This window comes from Micropterus salmoides, unplaced genomic scaffold, assembly GCF_014851395.1.
Source record: "Micropterus salmoides isolate LMB-PRFRI ecotype aquatic unplaced genomic scaffold, ASM1485139v1 Ms_hic_scaffold_9, whole genome shotgun sequence".
NCBI classification, from domain to species: Eukaryota; Metazoa; Chordata; class Actinopteri; order Centrarchiformes; family Centrarchidae; genus Micropterus; species Micropterus salmoides.
Window position 1 is genome coordinate 11,809,884 of NW_024044681.1, and position 15,455 is coordinate 11,825,338.

The window sequence follows — 15,455 nt, forward strand, 5'->3', positions numbered from 1 at the left end:
GAATTTTATGAATACTTTTGATTCTTTATTATGTTGTGTTTTGTAGTCTAAATATAGTTTCAAAATCTATTTCCATGTACAGCATATTACAAGCTCCACATGCTCCACTTCTGGTTCCACTGGTCTAATGGGAGCTACATAATCGCTCGCAGATGCTATAATATGTTTTCAAAGCAATAAATAACATTTTTGATGATGATACTGTTTTGCTTAAATTGGATTGGTTTATGATTATCAGGAATTTCACTCCCAGAACACTTTTTTATTGTTTTTCGTGTAATTATTTAACTCATTGGCCTCTAGTTTCAAACCATTAAACTCGCAGTAATGGCCAATAACTCACTGGTCCACACTGCCAAGTTGTATGTGTTATGAATATTTCAGATTTGACTACTGCTGTACCACCTGTGGCAGACAAATCTCGTCCCCTTTTTCAGAAGAGCTTAAGGACATGACCTATATACTGACAGTCCCTATATCATCATACTGATATCATATGAGATGTCACCAAACTCACTGTCGAGTAGCTACTTTTCTAGATAAAAAGATAAATGTAGATAAAGTCACTAAATACAGAACTGATAACAGAGAAGTTACTTTGGGAATGCTCACTGTAAAGTCTCTAAATGTAGGATGTAGGAAATAACGTACTCCCATATTTTATTTTATCAATATTTTAATGTTTCAGGATGGTTGGGGGTGGTTATTAATAGTCTGCCTACTTTCCTAATTTATCTGGAGAGTGTATGGACGCTGGACGGATGATTAAAACAAAGTTAAATATGGATAAAGTCACAAGATACATGTACTAATGACTGAAATGTATCAATATCATCATTTAGTTTCTGACAGAACTTCTCTATAATATGTGTATTTCATCTTTTCTTTATGTAGATACTGCAGGAGTTTCACCAACAGCTGTTTGTACAGAAGAATCTCAACTTTCAACAAGCCCCGGACTTCGTGTACCAGCCCATCGACGCAGATACGGTAAATGCTAATGATTTATTGTAAGGATGCACCGAATGTTCGGCTACCGGATTTAATCAGCTGAAAATAGCAAAAAATCACTTTCGGTGTGTGGCCTAATAGGTCAAAGGCCGAAGAAATTTTACCGAACAATTACGTTAACATGTCGGCACATCCACTCCATCTGTGGCTGACTTCTTAGAAAAGGCAACAAACGATCTGACCCGCTTTGAGTGTTTCTGTCACTTTGTTTCTGTGAAGGGAATTAAGCTAACTGCACCTACATTTGGAGTGCACATGTATTCAAGCCTCAATGGTAAACTATGTTGGTGGGTGAGCATGGTGAATATAATACACCTGCAAAATAATCGGATTGTTAGTATTGTCATTGTGTGAATGTTAGCATGCTGGAGTTAGCATTTAACTCATAGCACTGCTGTGTAGTGGAGTTCACATTTAAATGTGTAAATATTCAGACCTCTCCATTTTTTGTTTAAATTTTATCTTAACAGAGACCATTTTACAAGCAGCGTCATTAAACTCTAAAGTAATGACGTAATGAAGTAATGACTTTATGTGCAACAGGTCATGAACTATGACAAGCTCACAAACAGGCGTATTAAATTATTGAACTTGGCTCATATAGACTGGCGACCTGTCCAGGGTGTACCCCGCCTTTTTGCCCGATATAAGCTGGGTTTGGCTCCAGCCCCCCGCGACCCTGTACGCAGGATAAGCTGTTGACGGTGGATGGATGGTTGGCTCATACACACTCAATCCAAGGCCAACATTAGTACACGGTGGGGGGTGCCGGCACAGAGAGCTACAGGAAAAGTACACTAGGGCGTCTGGCAAAAAGGTTGAACTCTACTCAACTTTTGCTGCAACACAGCGCAGCATCATCTGACAAGGTGCTACAGTGTCCAATTAAACACATACAAGGGCACATTACCTTGAATGAGGTAATTCAATCTGTTTATCTCGTTATTGTTGGAACGTTTAAAATGACGCAGCTGTGATAACTATCCTCATAGTTATATACTTTTATACTGTAAACAGTTGAGTGTTTTGGCATCTGATAAGCCTTCACATCCATGGATCTATTATTCATACTGGACTTCCTGGCTTGTATTTCATTGTTTCCACCAGTACCAGCACTAACACAGCCCTACCGTCGCTGGCATTTTTAACGCAGTGTGCTGTTTTCGGTCTGAATGTCCAGCTGTGGTTTAATCAAAATCTGATCTCCCAGCTGCCTTGCCAAAAAACTTGGGGCTATAAACAATTTGTGTGTAAACTCAACAGCCTACTTATAACAGCCTACGCACTCTAGCAAACCTGAGTCATGGGCGCTAATTCAAGTGCAATCTGTTCAGTGCATTTGCACACCTGTTCATGAAGCACATAGTGTCTCTAGACTGGAATCTATTTCAGTTTTCAACCCATACTGGTCATTTATAGCATTTTTTGCCCTTTTTAAAACATTAAATACCAGCATAAATGTTACCATCAGTCCAAAAATATTTTATCATCAGTCTTTAAGACAACCCTGGTATGCAAAACGGCCAGTGGTTTATTAGTGTGTATGATAGATATATATATATCATACAAACTAGCCACACTAGTCCGTCGCGCAGCTCTGCCGGTCCTCCTCTGCACTGGCCCTCTGCTCCACTGGACAACACTGGACAATTTGTTCAAACTGCAAACGCTGGCGTTGTTTTCATTGGAAGTCAAACAAGCAGCAGCCTGTTCCTAAAGAAAACATTAGTGGTGGAGAGCCCTCCCCCTGTCCCTTCCCTCCCTCTCTCTCGCTCTGTCTCTCCCTCTCTATACCACTTTCACCAGACTGAGGGATCCGGTAAGGAATAGAGCTGAACTGGGAGGGAGGGGCAGGAGGTAGTCTGGGCCTTTTGAATGGACCAGCTGTGAAAAGGAGGCATTGTGAGTGGGCCTCATCAGAGTGCACTGACCCTCCCTAACCCAGCCTTTACCCTCCATACACACGCACACACACTGCTGTTGTCATGTGGAAACCTCTTAACTCAAATGTTTTTTTCAATATTAATAAAGAAAGAAAAGTCGAATTTGAAACACAAAATTAAAATTGAGAGATGTAAGGGAGAGGCAGAAGTGAACCGTGTTGATGCTGAGACAAATGGGCCATTCCAGTGTGTATTTTTCCTACAAAGCACTTTTTAAACTAGCCCAATGTGAAATGTAAAGAGGAAGTTGACACATTGACGTAACAGAAATGGTAAACATAACTCACACTGGTGGTTCTTTTACTGGCATTTGGGAAACCGCAGTGTCCTCTTAAAGACGTTTTGGTGGGACATTAAAGGTACATTCAGTTAGATTTTTTTTAAAGAAATAATCATGTTTCTGTGTTAGGTAATTTACAGTAAGGGGTTGTTATTTGGACAAACTACCTCTTTTTCCACTCAATGCCTCCCCTTCCCCTTTCCAAGCGTGTAAGAAAGCTACAGTGGCCGCACAGGACAAAAGGGAGTAGACAGTCAAGAAATTGGTTTCTTCTTGGAAAAGATGTACTTTAGATGGATATATTAAGAAATTATATTTTGTCTCAATTCTTCCGTAAAACCATTAGATTTTGTGAATATTATTGTTAATTGTTCATCAAACAACAGCAACATCAATAAATGAAGTGCTACATGATGTCTCATACTCCTGTAATACATTGTTATCATGCATTTTGTTACATCTTGGGAGGTTTGGGTCATCTGGACTAACATACTGAAGCAAAAAACATCTCAAAAACCATTTCGTCTACTGCAAGTATGACCGCTGACAGATAACAGGAAAAAGTAAGCCACATCATGCATGAAGTTTACAAAGGCAGGTGAGGATCAAGGCTCCTCTCTCTTATTGTAATGCTGTTAGCAGTGAAGTGCAGTAAAAGGAAGTTTAGCTGGCTGATCTGAACTTCCATGCTGTAACGTTTTAAATAATAATCAGCTGACTGTCTCAAACATTACCGACACATTTATGCCCACATATTAAAACCAAGACACAGTTAAAAATTATAACCCAACTAAATATTTTTCTAGGTCAGTAAAAGTTTAGCTGGCTTATCTGTGCTTCCAGCTGTAACGTTAGGTTACCGTTTTATTGCCAATTAATCAGATGATTGTTTCACGAACATAACAAACACATTTATGTCCAACCAAAGCCTTGAGATATAACTAACGTTACATGGCATTACAATCCAGCTACATACTGTAGTTTTTCTACTAGGGCAGGAAAATGTGAAGTTTAACAATAACTGTCTGCTAGGAGCTTCTTCAGTTAGGCTTTGAAAACATTTGTCCTGCATCAGATCCTTCAATCTGGGAAAATCCACAACAAATAAATCCTTTATTTCTGCCATCATCTGTCTGTATCTGTCCCGACTCATCTGGTGTTCATCATGTTTTCGCTTCTTTGACGATGAAGATCCACACGCTGTCGGCTCGTGCTAAATAATAGGTGTAGTCCTCTATCTGTCCAAATTTCACTTCTCTTCTTACTTCTTATAAACCAGACGACTACTCAGACTGTATATTATTATTAGTTCCTCTTCTCCTTCTTATGCATTCAAAGTAGTGACGAGCGTCTACCGGCGTCTACACTGCCAGAATTATACAAGCAGAAGAAGAACACCATAGTGGCAAAACGCGCTCTGTAGCGCTGTTTATCCGTTTTCAGATACTGTCAAAACATGATGATATAACGTGGCGACGTCCGATAAGGGGGTGCCTGCGGGTATGTAGAAATGGCTAATTCTAAGGTAAAAAAAATAAAAAGTAACGGTTCATTATGTAAGGTCGTTATACACCACTGAAAACATAGTTATGGATGTTATATTGCATTTCTGTCGAAAGATCCTCAGAAATATTACACACTGAACCTTTAGAATTGTTGTGAAGGTTTGTTCACAACAACTTCTGGAACAAATCTGATTTCCAATAATAGGTCAATATCAGCAGTTTGATATACTCTACAGTCTCTGTTATATTGGTTAAATATTGTTATGGTCTTGTCTCCGTCACCTGCTTTGTTTCACTCTCTCTCCCTCCATCTCTGTGGGATTTGTAGGTAATGCAGCTGCTGAAAGAAAGCGGAACGACGGAGGAGCACGGCCTGGATAAAGAGGCGAGGAAATGGGCAAGCCGCGTTGCCCGAGAATACAAGAGCATCATCCACGCTCAGAGGGTGAGAACCAGATTAAAACGATGAAGTGATGATGTTTTAGGCATGCTTCAGGAGGGAGATACTGTCACCATATCCTGTACACACTTCATCAAACACCTTCACCTTCTACGCTGTTGGTCATACACAGTACAGAAACATAGGATCCTAGGCCATCGGGGGAGATACATGTTACTCCATTTTACAAGGGGGATTGTACCAAAAAGAAAAACACATCCAAATGTTTGAGACTTTGAGCATTGTAATACAGTCTCTGAATCTCAATTTTTGGCATCTCTTTTCTTTTTCTCCGCGCACTAAGCGAGAATTTTATACACATGTTTTTTGAGTAAGCTCTCAGAAGAAATCTCTTGCATTATAGCACAAACAGGAAAACGTGAGCTTTTCAAGAACACGTGTGAACCTTTATACATTGATAGTCAGGTACTTCATGTTGTAGTTAACGCTAAGAACTCAACTTATGTCCACTCCAGCCCTCTGTGTGACTCATTGCGTTTACGTGAACTTAACTAACCACGTTACAGCCCTTTGAATCTACAAGGAAGTAGTCTGGCCATAAATCAGTTTGTCAATCATTTAACACACCATAATTTTCTGTCGTAATTTCCAGGAACTGTGACGGTAGAAACGGTCTTGTATTGTTTTATTGTGTTACATCATTACACCCATAATTCCTTGTGGAATGAATGGTTGCTGGGAATATTGTGGATATGTCCACAGGTTTATAACACAGGGCAAATATCAGTATATGAATGGATGGAGGAGAATGTCTGTGCCCCAGCAATGTAAGAACCGTGTCGATGGTACAGTCTGAGCTTCATTTTCAGTCCCAAAAAAATACTGAATGTGAAAATGAAATGAAAATTATAATTAATGGATTTTGTATTATTCTTTGTCTTACTTACATTTGGAGGATAATCATGCTCTATGTTTTGGAACTACTGTTCCTGTCATTTTGGCCCTTTGGGGGATGTAACCAGGAACTACAAAATAATGCTGCCATGGAGTCAGTTAACTGTGGGCTACAACTTGAGCCCTGTTTTATGCCAATATCACTGAAAAAATGCTAAATTAGCTGTTAGCAGCTCCTATTTGCTGTGTATTCATGGATGTGCAGACAATTATTGCTGAAACATAAAAGTGTGATGATTCTCAGGGCTGCCCACTTATAGGCAACTAAACTGCGTTTAGCGTTAGCAGCGCTAACTCTAGTTTTAGCGGTCCTGTTAGCTGACTCTACCTGGACATGGAGCTCAGTCATAGACTGAATGAGCTCGGCACACTGGGGGAGTGTTGGTGTTTGTTTACACCACTAGTATAGCAACTTTGGACAGCCAGCAGGAAGAGATTTTCAGGCCTGGGGTCCCAATAGGAAATGCTGCCGGGGCCCCAGAACCAGAGATGAGATGAACTATCAGCCTCGGAGTCAGGGAACACAGTACCGAGGTGATTTACAGCGGCTACTGCCAGGACTCTGACTCCGGGGGACGATGGAGACACAGCAGGTTCAGGCAGACCAACAAATGTTTTTCGACCTCTTAGATCTTTACCTTAATCAACAAGGTAGGTCGATAGGTTGATAAACCAGCAGATCATAAAATTTGTGTAAAGGAAAATATGTATGATGCAATACAACACAGGATAAGAGTTCATCATCACCTCACATTAACTCCTTTTCCCGATCCTGGTGAAGTTAAGTGATTGCAAACCGTTTTCCCAGCACAGCACGTTCAATCTGAAAACCATGTGCACCGTTTTGCTACGTTTTCTCTTCAAAATGGTGTTCAGCGGGGCTTTGGGGTACGTTTACTCCCGTTTGGAGGGTGTGTCAGAGGTGTTACCCAATCAGCAGCGATGTTTGTATAGAACCCTTCGTATTAAAAGGGCAGTGCCCTTGAGTACTCAACAGGTTGTTCAAGGTACCACCATTTCAGTTTAGATAAATGTTTTTATGGAGCTGAACTCGCCCCAGGATCAATCTGTCTGTTTCCTTAAAACAGGAAATGAGTCACTCTGTCTCAGTCAGATGTCTTCAATTTAAAAAGTGTCTTTAATGTTTCTCTTTTTTTAACATTTTGGATGATTCCTCTTGTGATTTGTTTTCAGGCCCTGGAGGAATATGGGACACAGGAATCATCAGAACAAAACAACAGTGAGCTGGAGACCAAGATGGAGGTGGCCAGGCAGAGTCTTCGGAGGGCAGAGGTGACGTGTGGGTGGGGGTGTGATTGAGAAAGAGGTGCGTTCCTCTTTTCTCAATCAGTGTTGTTAAAGTGGCCCTAGTACTCCACCTACTGGTTAAAAAGATGAAATGACACAGATTAGGGTCTAATGCAGCAGGGCTGCAGGTTGCATTCATACAGTGTAGAGCTATGGATAAGTCAATTAATTGATTGGCATCTATCAATGTAGTTGCCCATTAATTTCTGTCGATCAACCAAACGCTCAAATGTTAGAATTGAATATTTGCTTTTTGTTTTCGATTGTTGGTCCAACAAAACCAAGACACAAGACTGTAGGAAATTGTTATGGACAATTGATTCATTGAAAATCATGAATAATAAAGTAGTAAATAATTGTAATTTAGTAATTGTAGTATTTTAAATATATTTACATTTTGGAGTGTTGTTTGGACAAAATGAGCCTCTTGACACTTGTAAACAATTAGTCAAAAAAGTAATAGACTCATTAATAATGAGAATAGTCGTTTGTGGCAGAACAAGCAATTTCTTTAAATTTAGATTTTTTTGGGGGGGTGCTTTCACACCCGACCTGGAAGCAAGACAGAGACCCTCCTTTTCAAGTGGTCTCAGTCCAGTCTTATGGTCCAGCACGAGACTTTGATTGACCGGTTTCACACCAGCTTAAACAGACTGAAGCAAAAAGGCAAACACACCAAATAAGTTTGATAGAACCAAACAGCGTAGGCATGAAAGCACGTTCAGTTTGTTTGTAATACGCTGCAGTGAGCACGAAACACACCAAAACTAAAAAAGCAACAATGCGTCTTTTTTTTAAATGTTATTGGTCCGGACCAAACAACCTGGGGTGGTGATGGAACAGTGGATGAGACGCATGCCTTTGGTGTGCTGTTATGTTTATAAATTTATTGTATTTTTTATTTTTCAGACGGTGAAGCTGAAAGCCGAGGCCCGTCTGGACTTACTGAGGCAGGCGGGTGTTGCTGTTGAAACGTGGCTGAAGAGCGCCATGAACCAGGTGATGGAGGAGCTGGAGAACGAGCGCTGGAACAACCTCAGTACCCACGATCCTTCACTCTCTGTAAGACTCACAAAGTACACTAATGGATAAATGCAAATTTTAACAATGTATTTATAGAGTACAGAGTATCTAGTGCTCCCAGAATCATCATAATGAAGTATAGTTGTTTTAGAGTTGGATATTTTGTTACACTTTCAACCTGCAGCCGTGTCACACAAAGTAACATTTATGATATTTCTGCAGGGAACAGCAGATTTGGAGCGAGAGGATGAAGAGGAGATAGAGGACAGTGGTGAAGTGTTAGACGACAGCAGCTCCAGCCCCTCCAGCACCTTGAAAAACTATCCCCTCACCTGCAAAGTACTCTACTCCTACAAGGTACCAGCAGAATAGAAACTACTGCTTCCTGTGAATGTAGAGTTAGCGTGAGGGGTGAGGGCCTTCATTAGACTTGCTGTTGTCATTACTGCGCATACTTGTGCAGAAACTGTCAGTTTAAATAAGGGGTTCCTTCATATTATGTCTTATATTGTGTATAATATTTTTGCATAAATCCTGACATTTTTAGATCTATTAATCACTTGATATCCTGTTATTGTCAATACTTTTTAAGGACAACACACCTTTATCAACATTTCAATTTTTTGAATGTGCCAATGTTCACAAGCCGGCTAATTTTCAACTGCAGTCATTTGGCAAGATGTTTTAAAATCAGTTTATTAAAAGGTTAGGAAATACAAACGTAACACAGTAAGAGGCTGAAGTGACGACAACAGCTTCAAAATCAGCGTTCTCGAGATCAAATCCTGCAGAGCAACAGGCAGCAGCAAAACAATAATGCAGAAATATAATAACACCCACTACAAATAATATTTGTCCTAGTAAATGTGAATAGAAATTGTTTGAAAGTTAGTACAATTGTCATAACTCACACATAACACATAATCTCTGCAGCAGTCAGTAGACACAACTGTAAAAATCACATTGTTAAAAGAAAAACTATTAATATCCCAGCACTTTATTTAATTTTATACAGCGTCATTGTGCTTGATAAGATTTATTTTTTATACTTTGCAGTCACACAAGATGGCACAAGTGAAAATTTACAAAAATCGCATGACATCACATGATTAACATGTTCCTCATTCATTAAACATTAGACACCTGACTTTTTCCATACCTCCATTTATTATTTATAAAGTGATAATCAGCTTACTTATGAGCTTAATAGAAACTTGAGGATGAAGATGTTTTATATGCACTTTAGCAGTGAGGATTAACAAAATAAATACACATAAACATCAAAATAACTCAATATAATTTAACATAGGCACAAACTGCAGCCTCTATTTTTCAAAATAAAGTTAAATCAGCGCCTGTCTGAAACACCAAAAATATTGGAAACAGATCTTATGTATTAGACTGCATTATATCAAAAGGTGACGCAGTGATCATTGATAGATTAGGATTCAGCGACCAAAATAAAAATACTTGATTTGGAAGGACACTGAGGAGACTAGTGTTACTTGTGTTACTGCAGCACTTGTTTCTCTTATTTTCATGCAAACTGATCTGTTTTCTTGTTTCCAGGCGTCTCAGCCCGATGAACTGACCATTGAGGAGCAGGAAATCTTGGAGGTCATTGATGATGGCGACATGGAGGACTGGGTCAAGGTACTCTACAAATTCACGCATCTAAGCGGTGTTGTTTAATTCATAGCCACAGATTTCAGCGTTTTCAGCTGAACTCATTTGCATTTTTTGATGATTTTTGATGGTATCTGTTGTGGATTTCCCACCATTCGTCATCATTAGCATATATTTTCTGCATTTCCAGGCCAGAAACCGCAGTGGACAGGTAGGCTACGTCCCAGAAAAATACTTGCAGCTGCCTTCCTCTAACAGCCTACTGAGCATGCTGCAGGCTCTGGCCGCTCTGGATGCCCGATCCCATTCCTCCAGTAACTCCACTGAACCTGAAACCGAACTAGCAACTGGCTCCATCAACGGAGACTCCAGCGGTGAGGGATACCTTTATTAAATCAATGTTTTATAGCCAATATTTTATGTCTGTCAACTATCTGTATGTCCTGCTATATAGTCCTTCTCTGTTGCAGTGTCATTTGCAAAGGCCCTGTACGACTACGTGGCACAAACAGACGACGAGCTGTCATTTCCAGAAGGGGCCATCATCCGCATCATGAGCAGAGAGACCCACGAGGACGATGGTTTCTGGGAGGGAGAGTTTAACGGCGTCGTTGGCGTCTTTCCTGCGGTTCTGGTGGAGGATCTCCTCGGTGCCAGCGAGAACGGAGATGGACAAAGAGATGGCAGTGCACAGGCATGTTGACACTTATATACTTAAAAATTAGAATTTGGCTATATCCTGACTTCACCACTGAATTTAAAGAACAGAGATGAAATTTTTGCGTTTGGTTTTATACAAGATTTCTGTTATATCTGTTATATAAAGCTTAACTTTATATGTGTTGGCTTTTATGTGTAGAAGCAAATATATAATAATATCCATGCAAAAAAATGATAATTTCTGTAAGTTTAAGTCTCATATTTACCAATATGCATATAATAATGTTGCATGTATACTGCAGTACTGCACACACAGAAATGATGTTACAAACCATCTGTGGTCGCATCTTCCACTGTTAAAGGTGGGTTAAGTCTTTCTCATCAAACACACATCTTATTGTCATATTCAACAAATATCTCCTCACGGTGCGCTAGCTGCTATGTGCATCTTGAAGTATCTCGTTTGAAAAGGTTAATGAAAACGGCAAAATTTGAAAAACTTCCTCAATTTTAACAAAAAGCTTTACGCTTGGTTGTTTTTGCCTTTTTACGCAAGTTAATGCGCTAAATGAGAGATTAAAGCATCTTTGCTGAGTAAGTTCTGATGTAGCGAACATTTAACTCATGTTTCTGTCTGTTTACTAGCTGACATGAAAGAACACTTACAACTTGCCCCGTTCAAACAGATTCCTGAAGGCCTCTCAGATACATCATCCTGGGGTCGATGCGACTGGTTTTCTTTCCAGTTTGCAACATCTATTTCTTGTTTATTGCAGCCATGTGTAACATCAACTATGCTCTGCGTAGCCTAGTTTATTGGCTCCAAACCAGCTGATGGAAACACACCTAATTCGCATTTCCTTTTTAGCAACATTTCAAAGATTTGCTTAAAATCCGCTTGATAATTTGATGTAAACACGGATACTGTGCTGGCTCTGGAACCATCTCGTCTTAGTACACCCACAACTTAGCTAACGTTAGTTATTTATTATTTCCATACTTTAAGCCAGTCTTGGGAAAAGAGCCTTAACAATAAACAAGACCCGAGTCACATTGTCACTGTGTAAATTAATATTTTTTGCCTGTTGTTTTCAAGGCATCCTCCTCCCCTCTGGCCCAGTGCGACCGGTCACCTCGTAGTCCCTTCCAGCCGGGGCCTCTCCATAGCAGCCCCCTTCAGACGCCCACTACGTGCTCTCCTCAGTCGAGTCCTTGCAGCGCCACAGCCTCTCCCATTGGTCGACCACCCTCCTATCATAATGGACATCACAGGCCGCCACCAGCGCCGCACAAAAGCCCCTTTCAGAGTAAGATTTACTTGTTTGTCTGTATTAAAGTAGGCGGAGTAAGTATGAGATCTGAATTGTAGTGACTGTACTGAATTTGTTTAAACTGTTATCTGTGATGGTAATCTGTGTCCGCTGCTCTCTTCAGGTCCAGTCCAAGGCTCCACTCAACCTCCCAAATACCCAGAGAGTAGCTCTGGCACCATTCGACCTGTGAGTAAACATGTCTTTCTATGCGTTAGCCTAGAGCGAGTGACCTACTGATGTGTACCAGGCTTCTTGCCCAAAGTGAGCCGATCAATAACTGAGCACAAAAACTTCTAGTTGTATTTTAATTCCACTAATAATTAAATAATATCAATAAATTAAATTGAGCCACTGATTGATGGATGTTTCCAGGTCCGTGCGGCTCCTCCGCCCCCTAAGCAGCATCCTCGTGGGCAGGTGAAGCGAAGGGAGGAGGTGGAGATCACGCTGGTGTGAAGGCAGCACCCTGGTGGTGACGGCGGCAACGTCTGCTCTGTTCAAACCAGCTGGGACTTGGCGGCTCTGTGCCTCTAAACGCGCTCCCTAAAGGAAACCTGAGGAAACTTAAACCCCCCTGAAGACGCCTGGAGGCCAAGAGAGGCCCTACACTCTATCCTCTTTGTCTTTTCACACGACACCTCATAGGATTAGTGTGCTGTGGAGGAATACTGTGCCTTTCTCTTATCTATGCTTCTTTTATTTCCTGTTTAGTTGTTTCATTTCTCACACTCCCTTACCCATTGTCGGTCTCCTTTTTGACCAATAAATATTATAACTTTTATTCAAAGTTAAACATCCTCTAATCCATATTGGACATGAATCATTTTCAGTCCTGACAAAATATTTTGAGAATATTCAGAATATCTGCTGTTAAAATCTTCAAGTGTCAGACCTGGTATTGGTATTCAAAACACGCACTACTCAAATCCTGTTTCTGTTCTTTGCTCATAGTGATTCATATTGTAATAACTGTCAGATAATGAGGCCTGTTGTCCTGTGCAGGCCCTAAAAATACAGTAAAACCTGTTATTGTAAGAAATTGATAGAAAAAGTAACATCACATTATTCGCTTGTGGGGGCGAAATAAATCCGCACAAATTTTAAGTGTCAAGTTCGACTACAAAAACACACCAGTCCGTGTGTGAGTTGCACCATCGACGTCTATTTAACCTCCTCTGTTGGAGTTAAAACTGCTGAGCGTGGTGATGATAAAAATAATAATAATGATAAAATCTTCTTATCAAACACAAGAAAATTAATAAGCATATTTCTGAAATGTTTAAGTATTCTTTGAACTAACCGCTTAAAACTACTTTGATTGGACAAAGATGAATGCAACACTCTGCCGTACGTATATCGAAAATATCACTATTAATATATTATTAATAATGGTTTCACCATGTCACCCGGTTATGTATTACTTTGTCACTTACACTCTTACTCTTATTTTGACAATGTTGATCTGTTGAGAGCTTTCACAATTGGATTACTTCTATGCAACAAAGTTACACTCGGCAGGACATCACAGCGTGTTGTGAACATGCATCTTCAACACAAACCAAATGTCTGGTCGTCTCAACGCTCGATCAAAACGCCAGCATGGACGAGGCTGGTCCTCTCCTCGAACACACGTAACTGTACGCGGTTACATTAACAAGGGGAAAGTGGCAATTTTAGTTGATTGATTGTTATGTCAGTAGGGGGAATCTCCTTAAAAAGTTGTCTGATTTAAAAACATATTGGATCCTTTACCTTTTTTTTTGATTCATTAAAAACAAAATAAATAAAACGTTATGTTAGTTTTCTTTGCACCAAACGCTAAAAAAAATCCTAAAGGGAGAAATGTAGTGCTTACATACTTATAGTCTAACTTTTGTTTCTTTCTTGTGTAAAATTAAGATCTACAAATGTTGTTATGACACTAATGTAGCCTGTGAAGGTTGCTGGTGAGGAGCAGCGGTTTGTTGAGGTTGCAGTTGGTGACCGTTTACACTGAGTTATGTGCAGTTTAAACATTCCTTTATTTTTTTGAGGAGGAAACCATCCTGAGCTGCTAGCTGTCCATTTAAAAAAAAAAAAGAAAGAAAAAAAAGATCTATACTGTCATAGTGAAGCACTTTTTGATGTCTTCTTATTCCTTTTCAGTATTGTGGATGCTATTTTTGTTTGTTGAATATTTCTTGTTTGACGTTTTGTTTACCAGATATATTGGTATAAATACTTTTCTTTTATTGGCTCTTGCGTTATTTAGCCTTTAAGTAGCCATTGTAGTGTCTTTGAGATTGAGTTATGACCTTATGAGCGTATTGTTTTTGAAATACCAATAGTTTACAGAGAGCTTGGAGATGGATATCTGTACAAATAATAGCACAGCTTGGTTTTTTTTGTTTTGTTTTTAGGATTAGGATTTGTTTTAAAACTATTAAACATTAGTTTAATTCGATCAGAGGAAAAGAGATATCTGTCAGCCGTGTTGCTGTGTTCTCGTTGATCTCCTTGAGATCTGAATGACATGAAACTTATTTTTGAAGTTTGCATTTACCCTGTTGTATTGAAGAAAGAAGAAAAAAAAAAAAGAGAGTCATCAGACTGAAGTCTCCTTTCCAAATAGAGAAGTTGTTGTTAACTTGCTACTGGTCTTGATTCGAAGTTAAGTCTGAATCTGAAAATCGGTGACAAACTTGCCCACATTTTACAATGTTAGCTCTGCAGAGGCTGCGGAGCGTCATATTTACACACCAGTGGATGTTTAACTGTATTTATTGTGTACAAATAAATGTGAAATAAAGATAGCTTAAATGAAACAAACAAGCCTTTTTATTGTATGTTTGAGTTTGTACTTGCCTTTCATCCTGGTATGTTTGGTATGTGGATGCACTTTTTAGTGTGTGTGTGTGTGTGTGTGTGTGAGATATCAGAGCGCCCTCTCATTGTCCATATTAACACTTCATGCAGATGTACATCCTGCATCTCTTCCCCATTGACAAATCTGAAGTTTGGGCCCATAAGAACTGCAGTATGTGTTTTAAATCTATTTACAGCAAGTCGTCTATGCATTCTCCGGCCCATAAACAAACTCTAAACCTCACAACAAACATGCAAATGTGTGGGACATTTAAATGAAAAAGTTTCAGATTAATAATAATAAAAAACTATATATTCATTTGCAGCTGTTTTATCGAACAAACGGAATAAAATGGCGTCGGCTGGCTGCGTGGATAAGAGCGCAGTCATATGAAGATCAATGAAGGTGATAAGTCAAATAAATTTAAAAAACGATCACCCCGATGACAGTGAACGCATCGCAGTGAGCAGAAATTAAAACTGATTATCAATGACTCGTTTGTTTACATTGCCGTTTTAACCACGAACAGTTGTCAATTTACAAATTATACAAATGCATTCATCCTGTCAGGCCTTTCAAAGTAAATC

The 15,455-nt window shown here is 39.6% G+C and overlaps 1 protein-coding gene across 1 annotated transcript in view; it reads left to right on the top strand.

Annotated features, from left to right (window-relative positions):
* The window catches only part of LOC119895263 (F-BAR and double SH3 domains protein 2-like), a 41,419-nt gene extending 26,602 nt beyond the window's left edge, over nucleotides 1–14,817 (top strand). Inside the window, exons 10-20 of the mRNA XM_038708246.1 lie at nucleotides 895–990; nucleotides 5,068–5,184; nucleotides 7,288–7,386; nucleotides 8,311–8,463; nucleotides 8,647–8,781; nucleotides 9,994–10,077; nucleotides 10,241–10,424; nucleotides 10,521–10,744; nucleotides 11,807–12,017; nucleotides 12,145–12,209; nucleotides 12,396–14,817. Of these exons, the coding sequence (XP_038564174.1) occupies nucleotides 895–990; nucleotides 5,068–5,184; nucleotides 7,288–7,386; nucleotides 8,311–8,463; nucleotides 8,647–8,781; nucleotides 9,994–10,077; nucleotides 10,241–10,424; nucleotides 10,521–10,744; nucleotides 11,807–12,017; nucleotides 12,145–12,209; nucleotides 12,396–12,479 (1,452 nt within the window). The 3' untranslated portion in view covers nucleotides 12,480–14,817. The remainder of the gene's footprint in view (nucleotides 1–894; nucleotides 991–5,067; nucleotides 5,185–7,287; nucleotides 7,387–8,310; nucleotides 8,464–8,646; nucleotides 8,782–9,993; nucleotides 10,078–10,240; nucleotides 10,425–10,520; nucleotides 10,745–11,806; nucleotides 12,018–12,144; nucleotides 12,210–12,395) is intronic.
* The last annotated feature ends 638 nt before the right edge of the window (nucleotides 14,818–15,455 follow it).